General features: G+C 33.6%; 1 protein-coding gene across 2 annotated transcripts in view; it reads left to right on the forward strand.

Moving 5' to 3' along the window:
- LOC117119558 (ATPase family AAA domain-containing protein 2-like) overlaps positions 1-18,561 on the forward strand; it is a 21,811-nt gene extending 3,250 nt beyond the window's left edge. The window contains exons 2-24 of one of the 2 annotated variants that reach the window (XM_033264387.1): positions 916-1,016; positions 1,917-2,140; positions 3,023-3,198; positions 3,947-4,067; positions 4,234-4,480; positions 5,095-5,208; positions 5,505-5,613; positions 6,091-6,381; positions 7,255-7,503; positions 8,619-8,709; positions 9,728-10,042; positions 10,386-10,542; positions 10,710-10,896; positions 11,599-11,784; positions 12,536-12,659; positions 13,428-13,624; positions 14,348-14,507; positions 14,657-14,779; positions 15,177-15,929; positions 16,805-16,923; positions 17,205-17,333; positions 18,093-18,157; positions 18,190-18,561. In XM_033264387.1, coding sequence (XP_033120278.1) covers positions 916-1,016; positions 1,917-2,140; positions 3,023-3,198; positions 3,947-4,067; positions 4,234-4,480; positions 5,095-5,208; positions 5,505-5,613; positions 6,091-6,381; positions 7,255-7,503; positions 8,619-8,709; positions 9,728-10,042; positions 10,386-10,542; positions 10,710-10,896; positions 11,599-11,784; positions 12,536-12,659; positions 13,428-13,624; positions 14,348-14,507; positions 14,657-14,779; positions 15,177-15,929; positions 16,805-16,923; positions 17,205-17,333; positions 18,093-18,128 — 4,209 coding nt within the window. In that variant the 3' untranslated portion in view covers positions 18,129-18,157; positions 18,190-18,561. Of the gene's footprint in view, positions 1-915; positions 1,017-1,916; positions 2,141-3,022; positions 3,199-3,946; positions 4,068-4,233; positions 4,481-5,094; positions 5,209-5,504; positions 5,614-6,090; positions 6,382-7,254; positions 7,504-8,618; positions 8,710-9,727; positions 10,043-10,385; positions 10,543-10,709; positions 10,897-11,598; positions 11,785-12,535; positions 12,660-13,427; positions 13,625-14,347; positions 14,508-14,656; positions 14,780-15,176; positions 15,930-16,804; positions 16,924-17,204; positions 17,334-18,092 lie in introns of both variants that reach the window. The other variant, XM_033264386.1, reaches the window with a different exon arrangement.
- Positions 18,562-19,189: the final 628 nt, after the last annotated feature.

Consider the following 19,189-nt stretch of genomic DNA (forward strand, 5'->3'; position numbering starts at 1 on the left):
GTCAAGTAGAACGTGAGCGTCCAATCAGCGCTAAAGCCTGGCAGTTCCACTTGGTTGGTTTTCTGATGTTGTTTTATTTGCTAGGCTGCTTGCATGAGGTTTGAGGCTAGAAAATATGTGATGATATCTCGCGAAAAAAGTGAATTCGGGATGGGCGGATATGTACGTTTGACGCTGGGCGGAAGGCATTAAATTTTGCTTTAGGCTGGGCGGTAGACTTTTAGGCAGGGCGGCCACGCCCGGCTCCGCCCTGCACAATTACATCCCTGCGTACCATCCAGCAAAATAGGCTAGACTTAGCCCCCTAGCCTCGCCAAGGCTATTCCAGCCTTATTTGCTCATAAAAAAAATATTGTTCGTTGTCAAAAAAAAAAGCTAAAATGCCGGTACTTAATTTTGTAAAAATTTGGGTCAGTTGGGCGTGGCCAATGCAATAATTTTTTTTTTCTTGGCCTAATGTGAATTGTGGAGGTTTTAACTTAGGGTTAATAATTGCCTATCCTCAGTCTCCTAAAAAGTGCATACAAATAATGTATTCTAAAGATATGCTTGTGAATCAGGGTCATACTGTAAATTAAAAGAGCACTGTAAATTGTTCCTCAAGTTTGCTTAAAGTGGACCTTTTCATTAAGCCCTGCCCTTTATATATTGGTGCTAAGATCCCACAAGAAGATTGCGTTAAAATGTATGTAGAACAACACTTTCTGATTGGTCGGTGGTTTTACAGTCTTCACAGGTCCATTACAGCAGGACACAGATACTGAAAATAGGACAGTGCTGTAAAAAGGGAACATTTCAAATCCTACATTTAACAAGTCAACCCAGTATAGATTTTAATATGTGGAAAATCATGGGATCAGGATGTTTACATTTTTAATACCAGAAGGATGACTGCAGTGCATTTTTTCTTTATAGGATGATGATGAAAGTGGTCCAGAAGTTGTAATGTCTGGAAGCAAAAGAAGACGAGTGAATTCTGGGTACAATAAAGTATCAAGTGAAACACATAGATCAAGGTATGAATGTTTTTCTTTTCAAAATTTTGCTTACAAATCACAATGATGCTACCCATTGAAAAGAAATGGTGAATAATAGTGAAAATAGTTAGAAAACGCTGATAAATATCCTGGGGATCTTCAAGGCCTCTGGCTTTGCTAGTGCAAGCTCATAGTCTGTTACACCGCTGAATGCCGCATCAACAGAAAATGCTCTGTCAACCATAATATTTAAATCGACTACTGTTGTAGTTTGAAGAACAAATGTGCTGGTTTGCTACATTAGACCGAAAATGAACTAAATATAATACTAAATAATGATGATTTCAAATAAAAATAACATTTTATTTAAGCATATCCACCGCCATGAAAAAATGGAAATTTAAGAAAAAAATAAAAATTTTTCTTGATTTTTATTACACCCTCCTCTGACAATCTTTAAAAAATATATTCATGAAACATGGCATAAAAAATTCTCGCCCAAGTACCCTGTCCTAGGTGAAATTGTAATTTTAACTTTCGTGATGTATAATGGGGTATTTATCAATCAGTAAATTGTTCCATTTATACAAAAAAAAATCAAGTAGTGACTTTCAACTGTCAAGTGAAGGTGGATGTTTAATGTTCAAAAGGAAGTTTCAATAGCGCTTTGGTCTGCTAGTGACAGAAAGCCCCAATCTCTCCAGTATGTCTGGTACTCTGATATGTCCAGAAATGTTTGTTAGCTAAATCTTAGTTCTCACCTGTTCTCTTTGATGTTTAGTCAGTAATACAGTATACTTTGGAGCGGAACCATTTAGGCAGTGGTAAACAAGCAGCAGGTCTTAAATTGCATGCATGCTTCTACGAGTTCAAGTCAATGCCGTTGTTAGAGTAAAAAATATAATAAATTAAAATTTAAAATATAATTCTATTTTTTAGAAAATTCTCTAAGTCCCGTGGTGTCAGTCATGATTTAGAGTCAGAAGAGGTCTTTCAAAATAGTCCCAAATTTACCAGAAGGAGTTGGCAGTTAAGATCACGTCAATTAAATGGTGGTGTGAAAGGTGAAGAAGATGATGAAGACCATGATGACACAGTGCAGATACGCAGAAGTGGCCGCAGCCGTCGTCAAGTTTATAATACCATGAATACAAAGCTCCTTGGTAAGGCTGTCCTTTATTTCATGCTTAACACTTTAATGTGTCTCTAATCATTCCTGAAAGAAATGTTTGTGCCTCCAACCATGAAATATAGCCCAACAGTTTATTTTTTTTAATTATTTGCCCCAAAAATGTCTCCAGCACATTCATGATGCCTCTGGTCGCACACTCTTTTCTGCCCTGCTCATAATATTGCTTGGTAATTTAATGGCTAATGACTAGTAAACTAATGCCCTGCGATTCAAGCTTTTTCATACATGGGTGACCACTTTTTGCAGGTTAGCTAACTTGGTGGCCCAATTTTATTTGTTATTTTGTTCACATGTTCCTCTATTGTATAGATCTTAGTATTGAGTTGAGTAGGTTGTAGGAAGTAGAGTCTAGTACTGTCTGAGTTTCCTTTTAATAAATTTATTTCATAGCATCTGGATGATAAAGTACAAGGCGTACCTACCAGGATTAATGTAAGAGCTGAGGTACTTGATGAAATTTTCAGATTAAACATGAAAAAGCCATTAAAAAAAATTAATTAAATATGAGACTGCCATGCCAGAAGGTGATAAAACTGTCTTCCAAACATGTGTTAACTTTCTCTATCTCTTCCCTGTCTATAAATAATAAAACCATATATTTTATGTAAGAAAATGTATTAAGCAGGCCTGGAAAATAATGTTTTGTGCTTCCGCCCTTGAAAGATGTCTCGATAGAATGTCTCCATCACCAAATGTTGTCTGTACACCATATAGCCCAACAGCTTATTTAAAAAAAAATTTTTTCCCCAAATTGCCTCCAGGACATTCCTGTTGCCTCTGGTCGTGCGGTCGTTCACTTTTTCCAGCCCTGTTAATATTAAGTATTGATATTTATTGTTATATCTTTATACAGGGGACTTAATGATGAGTGGAGGAATAAACTTAGCTACAGGACCAACAGAAAAAAATGCAGAGAATAAAGAAGATAAATCAGAAGAAGAGGAGGAGACGGAAGGAGAAGAGGTAGAAGGTGAGGAGGAGGATGAGGATGCCAATCATGCAGCAGATGATGGCAGTGAGGAAGATGAGGTAACATTTCTTTTCTCACTGCCAAAATCACAAATTCTTTTCTTCTTTTAGATGGTGAAAACCATAGAATGAAAATTTGTTATTTCCAATTGACGTACCTAAAGGTATAAAGTTATATAGTATATATAGTTTTATAGGTATAAAGTTTTTACATAAATCCTTGAATTGTTTGGTAATTAACTAAATCAACAGAAACTAATTTGTTTTTATCTGTGTACCATTGGAAGTTTAATAACCCATTTGTTTCACACATGTGAGGTCTCACCACAAAAAGAATCTCATAGTTAGAAAATCAAAAATTGAGTTAATAATACAATGAATAGATCACATATAATCTTTGATTTGGTCTTTGAATGGCTTCCCCAGAACAAGTAGATCCAGAGATGTGAGCATTTAAGGTTTAGGTGTATGAGAACCACGTTTTGAGAAAATTGAACTTCAAAAATAAACTAACTGTATATGTAATAGGACTAGAATTACAACATATATGTAGAAAACACTGTTTTAGCAAGAAAATTCACTTAAGAAGTATACAATCATAAAATAAAAGTATCAAGTTATTCAAAAATATTAAAATCAAAATTTTGTAAAAATTTTGACTTTGACCTATTTCAGAAAATATCTCAATATGATTTCACCAACGATGCGTCATATTTCGTGGTGAGACCTCATATATTTTTATGACGAATGGTGTATTTTTTAACTAAAAATTTATGAATAGAATAATTGCTACGTTTGAAATTAATAGGAATTGGAGAGTATGGATATGTATTCTCGAGTAAAGAGACGTCACATACTTGCGAAGAAGAAACGAGATGCTCTAGAAAAAGAAACAGAATCTTCCGATGAGAGCTCAGAGGATAGTGACGGTAGATATTAAGTCAATTCATTAACCTTTCTGCCCTCTTTTAAAATAGTAGAATACTGTCTGACCTGAAAAATTATATAAAAATATATTGGACTACTGTAGAAAAAAATATTAACTTGATTTTTGTATTTGAAAAATTATATCTTGTAAAATTTATGCTTCTTAAGACTCTTCAGAAGATAGTGAAGAAGATGATGATGATGATGAAGACAATGAAGAAGAAGTCCGCCCTCTACGTTCTAATTACAGCCTTCGAACAAAGAGATCGGTAACAAAACGGTTTGAAGTTCCCATAGAGCCAGTACATCAAAAGAAAAAAAAGAAATCTTTGTTTGACAGTGTACCATGCTCCCCATACAGAAGATATCGGCACAAAGCAGGACCGTCGACACCAGTAAGAAGTCCGGTCAAAAGGTAAATATATAGTCACTTATTTTCGAAAGATGGTTATGTAGGATTTGAGTCCTGTTGCCTTCTAATCCCAAGACTCCACTAATATGTGACTAGCTGTGGCAAAACCAGACGTTTGTTGGAATAAACAATTTAAAAAATTGAGTTTTTTGGGAATCTTTATGAATTTTTCTTTTTTTATTTGATAGAAATTGATTGAGTATCATTAGGTTTGCAAAATTATGAATATTTAATTCATTGGATATCAGATATGTAGGATTAGAGAAAAGAGCTTCCAAAGATTCCAAAATTAATAATTTATTATTATGGTTTGTATTTGAAAAATAATGTTAATATAGTCCTTGGTTAGATTTAGTGATTAATATTTTGCAGAATTGAAAATGTTCAAAAATCTGATTCTCGAAAGTTTTGGATGGTTGTGCAAAATTAGAAATTATAACAAATGGCAGGTTATGCCAGATTTGTTCATTTTATTTTGTTTTAATATTAATATCATTAAGAATATCTTTATTATTACTTGGTAACAGTAAAAAGTGAAAATGTTTGTGGTTTTTTTATATATTAAACATTTAAATAGAATATTGGTTGAATGTATTTTCCTTTTGTATTTTGTGTAGAATGAGGCGACGTCATGCTACGCATAATCGATCTTCCACCAGTTCGGACTCTTCCAGTGATGAACGAAGATTTGAACGACGGAAAAAGAAAAGTATGGCAAAATCTAGGATGAGGTGAGAATCATGTTAAATTAGTTAATTAAACCTTCAAAAATATATTGTTATTATAGTGGAGAGTCAGATTAGCCATGGTAAACAGGATTTTTATGTTAATGGTCCAAGTTCTATTAAGTCCTATTTTGTATTACATTAGTAAACTAAAAAAATTGTAAGTAAATTTTTATATACATGATTATTACATCTTCAAAATTTGAACAAGAATCTTATTTAAGCATTTTAATTGATTATATTTAATTCATTAATAAATTGGTAATTATTAAATATCTTAGTAACTAATTATATTTCAACAGATGTCTTCCTATGAACCTTCTACCTGAAGATGTTACTGGTGTGATGAAAGATCGTCAAAAGATTGGTAGCAGTTTAGCAGACATTGATCCAATGACTATTGACGCCTCGGTAAACTTTTTTCCCGCAATATTACCCATAGAAGCTTGCTTTCAATCAAAAGGTGGAGGTCTCACCTCAAGTTGGCCACCTGTTTGTGTGACTTTAAATGATAAAAATTCTGGTTGTGGGTACATTATGTAGAGGAAGTGGTATGTTAATGGTGCATAAAGTAATCCAATATTTTGAGGAACGTGAGCCAAATTGTATACACTGGGCCTTCGGTTTTTAGTCCTTATCTGAGAAGACTTGATCTACCACCAGAATCATAGGCGAGCGTGCCCTTCGAACCAGCGCCGATAATATGGCTGTAGGTGCGGCGCCCCTGCACTAACCTCTCGACTATCCAACTCCAGTAATTCTTGTAACATTAGTTGGTGCATTAATTGTCAGTGCATTTTCATAAACATAGCAATGTGTATTGGTAACAACAATTCAAATCCTGAAAAAGAATAATTTGAGATGGAATCTTGTTATCTCCCAATTTAGGTCACGTTTGAGAGTGTTGGTGGACTTGGCAAACACGTACAGGCCCTCAAGGAAATGGTGGTCTTCCCTCTACTCTACCCAGAGGTGTTTGAAAGGTTCAAAATCACCCCACCCAGAGGTGTGCTTTTCCACGGTCCACCGGGGACAGGCAAGACCTTAGTGGCAAGAGCTCTAGCAAATGAATGTCGACAAGGTGATAAACGAGTTGCGTTCTTCATGAGGAAAGGGGCAGATTGTCTAAGCAAGTGGGTTGGAGAATCTGAGAGACAATTGCGTCTTCTGTTCGATCAGGTTAGTCTAAAGTCCTCCAATAGTATGTCTTAAAATTCTAACCATTAAGGTGTGGTATCCAAGTGTAAAGGTGGAAAAGAATCGAACAGCAAAGAAAATGCTGCAACAGGCGTCAGCCTGATCAAACTGAAAGGGCGAAAAAGGATCCGAAGATAAACATAAAACTATCAGAGATAAAAATTTAAACATCCTGTAGTCTGCATTGAGTTATTGGTTGTGATACAATTAATATACAACCATATCCTTTCAAACACAATTCATTCTCATGGTATGTATATTTATTTAAAAATTTACAAACATGCAGTATAAATTAAATAAGGGTTTAAATAAGATTTGCCAAATATAACATTGTAGTAAGAACTAAATTGCGTTATATTTAAAAGCAAAAAAAAAGTTCTCATTAAAAAACCAATACTTAAAAGCAAAAATCACTGGACAATAATTACATTCATAAATAGTAAACATAAAAATGTTATTATTATTATTATTATTATTATTATTATTATTATTATCATTAATAAATATATACTCATAAATAGTAAACATATTATTATCATTATTATTATTATTATTATTGTTATGACCATCACTTATTATTAAACAATATACACTGATTCACTTAAGTTCATTAAAGTATGTAACTTAGAAATATCGGGAAAATGCTGAAAATTCTTCAATTTTTGAGAAAATTTATATCTGCGTCTGCTTTTTCCACCTTCTTAATGAGTTCCTCAAGCAGTCTAAGGTCTTGCTTTGTGATCGTACGGGTCTGTGTAGTATCACTTAAGTATTATTACAATTAAAAAGTAAAATTAACTTAAAGTAAGAAGATTTAATAGTTGTAGTTCATATTTTTTTGTTTCTTTTTTCAAGGCCTACACAATGCGCCCATCAATCATCTTTTTCGACGAGATTGATGGCTTGGCTCCTGTACGGTCCAGCAGACAAGATCAGATTCACAGCTCTATTGTCTCGACACTCTTAGCTCTTATGGATGGTCTAGATAGCCGAGGAGAAATTGTTGTCATAGGGGCCACAAATCGAATTGATTCCATTGATCCAGCCTTGAGACGGCCTGGCCGGTTTGACCGAGAGTTTCTTTTTCCACTTCCATCAAAAGAGGTAGGACTTAGAATTTAATATTATTTTTCTTTCTTGATTAGAATTCAGTTGTTGTTTCATGCTACATTAAATTTACATATTGATGTTCTTATCATTTTTTGTTTGTTTTATGTTCCTATTCTGCTAGCCTATTGCCTTTGAAAAAAGAATTTTAGAATTTTGAAAGGACATAAGTGATATATTTTTGATGTGTGTTAGACCTTTTTAAGTTTTGTGAATGTAAATTATTTATATTTTTCCTCATTGTATACTAATAAAACTGAGGTAGCAAATTTGACATGCAAAATTGAATCTTGAATATCAGTGTACATACTATAATACTGTTGGATTAAAAAAAAGGTAAAGGTAGTAGAATAACCCATAACTCGCAGCGTCATTGTGAATGAATGAATTGTGTATGGGCGTGGTTCGTGACTACCTAGTGGCTGTAAAGAGGCACTTATAGTAGCTACATGTTCTCATCACTCCACAATGACAGGGGCTGAAATAAACCATAGCATTGGGGTAACCCCCTACGGTTCCGAAAGATGCAATGGGCTCTTTTAAGTGCATACAAGCCAGTTGTGTACGCTGGACCTTCATTTTAAGTCTTTATCCAAGAAGACTTGTTCTACCAACCGAACCCTGGGCGAGGAGCGACTGATATCAGCGCCTGATGTTAAGGCTGAAGTTAGCGGTGCCCCTGCCTTACCGCTCAGCCACTCAACTTGCCAAAATGGGATGGGCTGGAGTCAAAAATATTACATAGGTTCTTGCCTGGAGCCTAGAGACAAGCTCAGAGTAGGACCTAGACTTGGTTGATTTTGGTGTAGAAAATGTAGCATTATATTTATTTTTATATTTAACTCATATTTCTGATGGTGTTTGCATCAGGAGATTTAATAGGAATGAGATCGGATTCAACACTAACCACTATGCACAAACTTGGTGGTCTAGTTAGTGGTTATGACACCAGGCTAGTTATCTGTATGTTGTGGGTTCGATTCCCATCTAAATCACTTGGCAAGTTTTTTAACAAGTATCTTGGAACATACTTAGCATTCAGTACGATAACACGTTTAAGTAGGGCAAAACATCCTTCCTAACTCATATTATATTATTATAATTTTTTTTAGGCTCGTAGTCAAATTTTAGCAATCCAAACCAAAGAGTGGAACCCAAAATTATCAGCAATGTTCATCAATGAAGTTGCGGAGAAGTCCGTTGGTGAGTATTCATTGTTATCAACTTTTACAGTGTTTAATAAATCAGCATTTTAAGCCTTCATCAGTATATGCCATGCCAGCTAGTGTAAGGGATTGCATGGGAGTTCTTGCTTTTGAAATTACACTCCTTTCACACTAAATACTAATATATTGAATACTTGCCTAAAGAAATAAATTTTTACACATTAAACTGAGAATTGTACCATACTTTTAATATTTTTATATGACATTTTAAATTTGTGGAATTGTGTTAAATTAGGAATGGTTGTTTGTGAATGCTTTATACTTTTAATATATTTTTGTTAAAATTATTCATTTAAATTGTGTGAATTTTAGTTCAGGTGTATGAGAACCACTTTTTGAGAAAATCGGCCTCAAAGATAAACTAACCTGTACAAATAATAGGACTAGAATTACAGAACATGTGCAGAGAACACTGTTTTAATAAGAAAATTCACTCAATCATAAAATATAGTATCAAGTTATTTAAAAACATTAAAATCAACATTTTGTAAAAATTTTGACTTCGATCTTTTTTGGTGAATATCTCAATATGATTTCACGAACGATGTGTCTCATGTCGTGGTTACATTAAAAAATGTATTATTATTATTATTATCATTATTGTTATTATTATTATTATTATTATTATTATTATTATTATTATGTTACTAAAACCTACCTTATGGGGAAATTAGACAATGGAGAAATTAGAGAACAATAAAAAAAGTGAAGTTATGGGGAAAATAACACCTAAGATATTCCCCTTAAGTCCGATTTAGTGAAATAATAATAATCATTATTATTATGATTACAGTTGAACTAAGTTGAATTCAAAATGCCATTGAAATATTGTTCGACTTGGATAAAATTCGACTTTCAGATTGTTAAATAATGGAATAAACAACAATTTGTCATGTAAAATTAGATTGACTTAGAAATTATTCAACTTAGGCAAGTTTAACTGTATTATTATTATTTTTATTATTATTATATTATTTAGTTGTTTTTATTCTTAGGTTATTGCGGTGCTGATGTCAAGGCATTATGCACAGAGGCAGCATTGCAAGCTCTTCGTCGACAGTACCCACAAATCTATGCATCCAAAGAGAAGCTGCAATTGGATCTGACCCAGATCCAAATCACCGCCCGAGACTTTCACCACGCTATGCAAATTATCGTACCAGCTTCACAGCGAGCAGTCAGTTCTCCTGGTCGTTCCCTATCAGCAGTTGTTAGACCATTGCTGGAGTGTACCCTACAACAGCTGATAGACTTGGCCCATAGGGTCTTCCCAGACTCGTTAAAAAAGAGGTCCAGTCTTGATATGAAAGGCAAGATGATTTTAATTGCTTGAAACTTTATTAGATTATATATATTTTAATGTGGTTGTTGTAGTGTCAAGCAATCATATTTGTAGCTCCTAACCTGAGTTAACAGGAATTTTTTCTGGCATTTCTCTTGCATTTAAAATAGGTAGGTTCCTCTTAAAAAACTAGAAATTTTCATAAAAATTGTAGAATCTATATCCCCCCTGAAGGATGAACAGCGGGGTAGTATTGTTTCCAGGAGTCCCCCAGCCTTTGCATGAGGGTTGGAACATATAGATTATCATAAAAGCATTCAACAGTAATGAAGTGCATAATGTATTTATATATATTTTTAAAATAATTACAGGTTCGTCCGAGGCATCAAGTGTTGCCATGGCACTCTTGAATGATGATGAATATAGCGATGATGATGCTCCTAGCATCTATGACAACCCAAAATCTTCAGGTCGAAGGTCAACAAGTGAAATGAATGGACCAATCAGCCCTTTTCTCAACTTTGCCTTGTAAGTTAATTTTACTTTGATTCTTTGAACTGCAAATAGCTTATAATTTCTCATACCACATGTAATTTTAATGTTCATTTGTATGTTGCGTTGAAAAAGGACACCGCCAAAATCTAACTAATTGATTGATTGATAGATATTTGAGTGATTGATGTTTTTTTTTACAGATCAGCCTATAATACCCCCTCAACGTACCAACCTCGAATCTTAGTCACAGGCCATAGAAACCTAGGCCAGAGTTCACACTTAGCACCTGCTTTACTACACCACATGGAGCATCTTGCAGTCCACTGCCTTGACCTACCTGCCCTCTACGCTGTCACTGCAAAATCACCGGAAGAATCATGTGCTCAGGTAAAATGTGCACTTATCGTCTGCATTAATCCATAGTTTAGTAACTAGAGGCAGAAGGTGTGGGGTCACTGAAATTCAAATGAGGAAGGGATTCATGCTTTAGAGAACATAGCATAAGGGACCATTACTGCACAGGTTTCGAAGTTCCTCAAAATGCTCTCAGCAAATAGCTGCTGCGGGCTGTGGCTTTACTACAGCAATTTATTCTTCTACAGCCACAAGCTTCGTAAATTGTTTTAAGAATACCATAGGCCTATTCTATAAAAGTAATCTGTGTAGTCCATTGCTATGTCTGGTTCAGGCAACTCAACAGCAAAAAGCTTGCTGTCGAGCCTGGGATTTACAACAGCTGTGTAAGGCCCTTTCTACAGCAATTGCTGTTGGCACTATGGGAAACATTCTCTGACTGCATATTCAAATTAGTATAAAAGTTAGCAATCTTAACAACTTCTTTACAAATGTGCATATATGTACTATGTAAACATTTAGTAACTTTATTACTGTTTTCAGAGGATCCAAAATATTTAGCTATATCAATAAACTGCCCTCTAAAAGTTTTATTAAACTTAATAATAATAATAATAATATAAGAATTTATAAAGCGTCAATCAAACGACTGATGTGCATTATCACTTATTTATCTTTAAATAATAAAAAAAAAAAACTGGTTACAAATCTTAAATTTAATGGTGATGAATATAGGTGTTTCGTGAAGCTAGGCGTACTTGTCCGTGTGTAATCTACATGCCCCATGTTGCCCAGTGGTGGTTGGCTTGTAGTGAAACAATGAAAGCAACGTTTTTAACACTATTGGAGGATCTACCATCTACGACACCAATCCTGTTGTTGGCTACTTCAGAAGCATCTAAGGAAGACATGCCAGAAGAGGTAAGATACCAGGCTATTTACTATATTTTGTTATTTTTATATTGTTTATTGAAATGTTGTGAAATTTGAAGTTCAAGCTGACAGTAACCCTTCTTCAGTTCAATACTATAATTTAAGTTCAACAGTAAATTAATATGGACAGTTTTTTCCATTGGTTAAACATTTAAAAGTAAAAGAAACTGGGCTTAGGTGTTTAAGTGTTTTATTTAATGGATCTTCCAATGTGTTACAGTCAATAAAGCAAATTAATTTGGCCAATCAAAACATGCTATTTAGTAAATAAGTATATATTTAATACATGTCCTACAAATGTAGCTTAACCATTTTAATAATGACATGTTTTTCATAAATTGTTGATTTTTTAAATCATTTTTTGTTTTTAATTTTTAATTCTAATTTTTATATTGTTTATTGAAATGTTGTGAAATTTGAAGTTCAAGCTGACAGTAACCCTTCTTCAGTTCAATACTATAATTTAAGTTCAACAGTAAATTAATATGGACAGTTTTTTCCATTGGTTAAACATTTAAAAGTAAAAGAAACTGGGCTTAGGTGTTTAAGTGTTTTATTTAATGGACCTTCCAATGTGTTACAGTCAATAAAGCAAATTAATTTGGCCAATCAAAACATGCTATTTAGTAAATAAGTATATATTTAATACATGTCCTACAAATGTAGCTTAACCATTTTAATAATGACATGTTTTTCATAAATTGTTGATTTTTTAAATCATTTTTTGTTTTAATTTCAGCTTAGTGAATTATTTACCACCCAATTCAGAGTTCGATATCCAATTGAAGCAGAAAGAAGAGAGTTCTTCCGAGACTTGATAATCCACCAGGCTGCAAGAGCGCCCCCTAGGAAAAAGAAAGCTGGTAAGATATAGTTTACTTAGTTTGCTAGATTAGAACAATGAACTCTGGGGTTGGAAGGCGAGTCTCTTGAGCCGCTACAATAATATAACAATAATATGTTAGAATTACATAGCGCTTAATGCCAGTAAGGCCTCTAAGCGTTTCACAATATTACTCCCGGTCACTGGATCAAGCACATATGGAACACATACTCAGCTCAGAGAATTTGATAATGTTGCAGCTGTAATCAGCACATTTTGTGTTTGATTCTACCAGGTACTCACTTGTACTCCTGGGTGGAGAGAGACAACTGTAGCTAAAGTGCCTTGCCTAAGACACAAGCAAAATGCACAGCGAGGGATTGAACCTTTGACCTCAAGGTTGAGAAGCAGAACCGCAGCCGCTGCACCAAACCGCTCTTAACTACACTAAAGCCCTGTGCAGTCTATCAGATTTTGTGTGTCATCACACCATTGCCATTTATAGGTATATCATGACTATATATGGGCATAAATCTGATAATCTGACTGAGCTTTAGTTTAGGAGCATGAAATATATCATGATTCTGAGCATGGCAACAGTGGTGGTGGCAATAATTTTGGTTAAAAAAATATATTTTTTTAATAATATATTTTTTTCAAAATTTTTCAAATTATGTTGCAGTAATTCATTTAATTTATAATTATATAACATTATTAAGTATTTTCATTTTATTGCTATTTATTTTGTATAATGTTCTTATTACCAATTGAATGTCAACAATTTTAAATATTTAAATATTACTTTCAGCATCAAGGGCATTAATAGAGTTGCCAGTTGCTCCACCGCCTGAACCCAAGAGGATAAACCAGGCAGAACTGGAACGACTAGAAAAATTTGAAGAGACTCAACTCAGAGAATTACGATTATTTCTCCGTGATGTGGTGTCAAGACTTGCCAAAGAAAAGAAGTTCAGAGTGTTCTCACAACCAGTAGATCCAGAAGAGGTGATGCTTTTGTTGTTTAATAATAGTAAATCAATTATTGAGGTGTTAATTTTTGTTTGTATTTAAAATGTAATCCAGGAATGGTTAGTACAAACCTGTCATGGTCTACTGTATCAGAAATAAGTTGAAGAAATGTTAATTCAAATTAATACAAATTTTTTTAGCTAATATGGGGCTTGCCATGCCAAAACCGGCGAGCAATCCAGAAAATTTACTTTTTAATATATTCATATTCATTCATTTGGCTGCGGAACAGGTGACCAAAAGATTTCTCCAAGCACCACAATCCATGGCAAGAGTGACAATTTTATCTGGTTGTCACCTAATAGTCTTTGTACATAGGATAGGTAATGGTAAATGTACATAGGTACCATATTCAATTTCTTCACATTATAGGCTTTTAAATGATGGGTCATTTACTGGAATCTACTTACTATTGCCAAAGTTATGAGTAAAGGTATTACAGCTTCTCTGTACTAAAGTATACAATACTGTCACATTCTTATGCTAATTCCTCAGTTTAACATTAGTGACAATACTATGGTTTTGGGATGGCAAGCCTCATATGTAATTGTGTACATAATTTTTTTGCATATTTGAAAATGGAAACCCAATACTCAGGTCTCATCAAAGTATAGATATTCAGTTATTAAAAATCACTTAAACAGTATAAGGCAGGTGTAAATCTAAGTTTTATATAAAATTGTTATTACAATTTTCTAGGTGCCAGATTATGCAGCGGTAGTTAAACGTCCAATGGACCTGGCAACCATGATGTCCAAGATCAATATGAAGAAGTACACATGTGCTAGTCAGTTCTTAGAGGACATTGACCTCATCTGTAGCAATGCTCTTGAGTACAACCCAGACAGAGATCCATCAGGTTAGGCTATGAAAATGCATTTACTAGGCTCCTGTCTCCAGTTATGTATCTATTAACAAAATACCCTCATGGGTTTTTAAAAAATAAATTTCATTTTTAAGTACTGTATTAATATTTATTTTACGCTTTTACGTTTCATTTCTGTCCAGACAAAATTATCAGGTTCAGAGCATGTGAGTTGAAGGACACAGCTCATGCAATCATCGATGTTGAGATGAACTCAGATTTTGAAAAAGCATGTGTTGACATCATGGATTCCAGGAAAAGAAGAGGTACATTATTATTGTAGTTATTATATTTACCGATTATTGGTATTGTTAAAGGTTTAAGCTGTTTATATGTACATTAATCGGTTTGTAGTGCAATTGCATACAACAAGAACAACCAAAAAAAGTTCCCCAAAAATGAAGTATGAAAATTTGTTTATTTAAAAAATAAATTATTTTGGTAATACAGGTATTAATAATAATACGATATTGAAATTTTGGAAAACTGTAATAACATCATTAATATTAGCTCCCATTCATTTGTCATGAAAATTGCTTTTAAAATTTTTTCTATATTCTACTTCCCTAAATCCTAAAAAAAAAAATACATTTTTATTATTTAATTCTATCTTTTAGTGGACTTTTTGGTGAATTTGGTTGAAATTCATTTTTTTCATTACAGGAGATAGTCCTACTAAGCATATACCAGACTTTTTCAGAGTGTTACCTAAACCAAAGACCCCAGTAAATCGGTTGATCAATAATACACGCACTCATTCACCAGCATCTCAGGACACCCCTACTATGTCTGATGTGTTTACAGATGAGTTTGAATTTAGAAGCGGTTCAGTACGACGTAAACAAAAAAGACGGTCTACCTGGGCACGGGGGTTTATTGCAAAAAAGAAGCGCAAATTAAATCAGAACGATAAAAAGGATGACACAACAAACGATGAAAAGGAATTTGAGGAAAAAGATAATTTGGATGAACATTGTAAAGACGTTACCCTCGATGAAGGGGACACAGAAGAGGATCGCCCTCACAGGACACGTTTTAGAAATCTCCGTAGACCATCTATCCTCAGTCCTACAAAATCACTCAGGGAAAATAAGGACGTTAGTGCAAATACGAACAGGCATAATGTGTGTGAAAATGGCATAGCCGAAATTGAAAAGAATAATGTGGAAATTTCATCAACTTTGTCACATTCCAGTGGTGCTGGTTCACCTGTAATTGAAGCACCTGTAGTTGAGCCACCTGCGCTGCAGCCACCTGTGCTTGAACATATTCAAACCGATAGAGTTGAATCAAATAAATCTGACAGGAATTCTCCATTATTGCAAGAATCAAATGAAGGATGTACTGAAAGAGATGAGTTAAGAACGGAAGAGAAGACTGTAGAAAACAATGAAGAGGAGGAAGATATTGAACATGGTAAGTCTAGTGGAATATCTTTCAACTTTCATTTAATTTAATAATATATTTTAACCTAGCAAATAAAATGTACTATTCTACAAATGTTGTGATATTTTAATTTTACTATACTATATTTCTTTCACATCCAACTCACCAATGTTAGGATGGAATGATGCTTTGTGAACTGAGTTTTTAGTCATTTGAACCCTGGACCCAGTAATTGGAAAGTAAGCATCTTAAGAAATTCAGCTTCACTCCAGATGAAACTTACCAGATCATTATTCAAATTAACATGTATTGCTGAGAGCTTAGCTATACTCCCAATTATGGCTTGATATATTATGATTAATGGTCAAATATGAATGTCATTTTTTGAGCAGAAATCTATGGTTTCTCAATATCAACTATAGTCACCTCCCGGGCACGGGTTTAGCCAAAATAAAGAAATAGGCCATCCAAAATGGAAGACAAAGAACCGAGCAGGGGTGGGTGGTATTTGCTAAAGGTAAACCAGGCCCAACTAGGCTAGGCCAAGCTGTCCAAGCCGTGACAGTAAAAGTGGCGGTCATAAATAATTGTTGGCCGTCCAAAAGATGTCCGGATGGCTCGCTGGCTAAGCCCTTGCTTCCGGGTGACTTGTGAGTCTTGAATGTTGTCAGACATTGCAGGAGTGTTTGAAGAACAAATCAGAAACACCTAATAAGGTACACATTTCTGGAAAATTAAAAATTGGTGTATAGAATTTTTAGTAACAAACATTTTTTCCAGAGCTTGGCTTTAAGCAGTTATTTTTTATTGTATGACAAAAATTTGTTTTAAATTTATTCAAGGATTTGATTCAATTTGAATCAAGAAAGAAAACTTATTATCTTTTTTTGTGTGTGTTTTTTTAGTCACACCGATATCAGTGCGTATGACAAGGTCTCGTGGGGCAAGTAAAACAGCACAGAGGGCGCTAGAGATTTTAGAAGAGCCATTGCCACCTCTGGTTGTTGACCATAAGAAGTTACAGGTATTTATGTAAAGTTTTAATTTTCAATTTTGTTATGCTTAATTATTTGATTTACCGGTATCTTCGAAAATCACAGAAGCTGAAACTTTATAATATAATAATTAATAAATGAATAACTGTATAAAACCTTTTGAGGTTTATAATCTCAATTAGTGTTAATATATATTCTGTCTCTAATTATAACCAATTTAAATAAAATCCAATGCTATTACATAATTATAACCAATTTAAATAAAATCCAATGCTATTACATTTATCACATGTATTTGTTTTGTTTTTAGGAGCTGTTAGAATTAACTGTCACCCTGACGACAAACTTCACTGTGAGCAGGCTTGAAAGGCTGCACAGCGCCCTCAGTCAGTGTATCTACCTCCACCGTAAGGATTATGATAAAACAAACTTAACTAAGGTGAGTGGTTTTATGGTGGTCTGTTCTCTAGTGCGTTGCCGTTCATATAACATGGAAACATTCGCCTTTAAAAAAAGAATAAGCAGGAGCTTATGACAAAAAAAAAATTCTTGTGTTGGGAAAATTAAAAAAATTGGTAGTTCGATAAGAAAAGTTTTTTTTTTTTTAATGTGTTTATGCCTAAAAAGTAGAAAATACACAAAAATACAACAAAAACCATTTTAAAATCTATATTGAGCAAAATGGCCGCATAACACTGTCACTTCGCCTACCGTCAATCAAGATAGGCATATTCCAGCCTTTTTAGCTCATTAAAAAATATTAAAAAATATTTTTTGTTGTAGTTAAAAAAAGGAAGGGAAAAAAAAAAACTAAAATGCCGAACATCAATTTCGTACATTTTAGGTCAGTCGGGCGTGACCAACACAATAATTTTGTTTTATTTGGCCTTACCGTGGAAGGGAATAATAATAATAATAATAGTGAACATTTATAATGCCCCTTATAATTATCTGGCACATGCATAAGGACCTTGAGCACTTTAGTGGAGATGTGCGCTTAATAAATCTTATTATTATTATTATTAATGTGGAATATCATGTACAGTAAGCCCTATCAATTTCAACTTTATTAAATTATTCTCATAATTTTTTACACTTCTATGTACCTGCCCCCCCCCCTCCCCTTTGATGTATGTTCTTTACCAGAAACTCACTCTCTAACAAAAAAAAAAAGTATTACTTATTTTTGTAATTTTAGGCTATGGAGAATGTAATCCGGAAACTAGACACATGATGTTAACAGTATTTTGAAAGATTGGAATTATAGTGGATTTTGCATATCTAACCTCTTCACCCAAGATATGAACAGAAGAATTCATTGTAGTTTATGAGAGGGTATGGTGAGAGGTACTGTATTCAAGAGGTGTGAGTCTACTGTCGACAAGTTAATGCTATCAGTGTAAATTCTCCTATATTCTTTTTGCTCACTAAATTATTTTAGATTAATTGAGATACTTTTTCGTTGTTGCTGTAGTGTCACTTTGTATTTAAGGTGAAGAGTGAAAGCCTTCTCAAACAAGGGGAAATTAACATTAAGGGTGTCTGAGTGTTTTAAAAGTGCAAATGCAATTCACTAAGTGTAAAATTTAAACAAAATCTCAAAAATACCCCTTAAGAAAATTTATTTTGAAAGTTGCTGTAAGGAACAGCACTATAAACTGTTTTATAGTCATATATTGAATTAAGAATTAACTGAATTAAGAACTACAAACATTAATAATGTTTATTTTCTATTTTTTTGCTGTGAATGTTAGCATTTTGTGATGTTTATGTTTTGTTTCTGATACTTAATGAATTTTGAAATCAGTCCTATTATAACTATGGTAATAGTTTTAAATTTATATCTGATAAACAAAACATCATAATTATAGAGCCCATGATACAACAGTACTTAAAAAGACCAAAATCACACCTCAACCAAGTCTTTGACATCTATTGATAATTTGTGGCCGTACTGCTCATTAAAAAATATTTGAAAATATTTTTCGTTGTAGTTAAAAAAAAGAAGAAAAAAAAACTAAAATGCTGAACATGAATTTCGTACATTTTAGGTCAGTTAGGCTTGACCAACACAATAATTTTGTTTTATTTGGCCTTACCGTGGAAGGGAATAATAATAATAATAATAATAATAGTGAACATTTATAATGGCCCTTATAATTATCTGTCACATGCATAAGGACAACGTGGAAGTAAGTAATGTATCATGTGGAAGTAAATAATGTGTCATGTACAGTAAGCCCTATCAATTTCAACTTTATTAAATTATTCTCATAATTTTTTACACTTCTATGT

The sequence above is a fragment of the Anneissia japonica genome, unplaced genomic scaffold (assembly GCF_011630105.1).
Source record: "Anneissia japonica isolate Jap-2015-1 unplaced genomic scaffold, ASM1163010v1 scaffold288271_len110776_cov171, whole genome shotgun sequence".
NCBI classification, from domain to species: Eukaryota; Metazoa; Echinodermata; class Crinoidea; order Comatulida; family Comatulidae; genus Anneissia; species Anneissia japonica.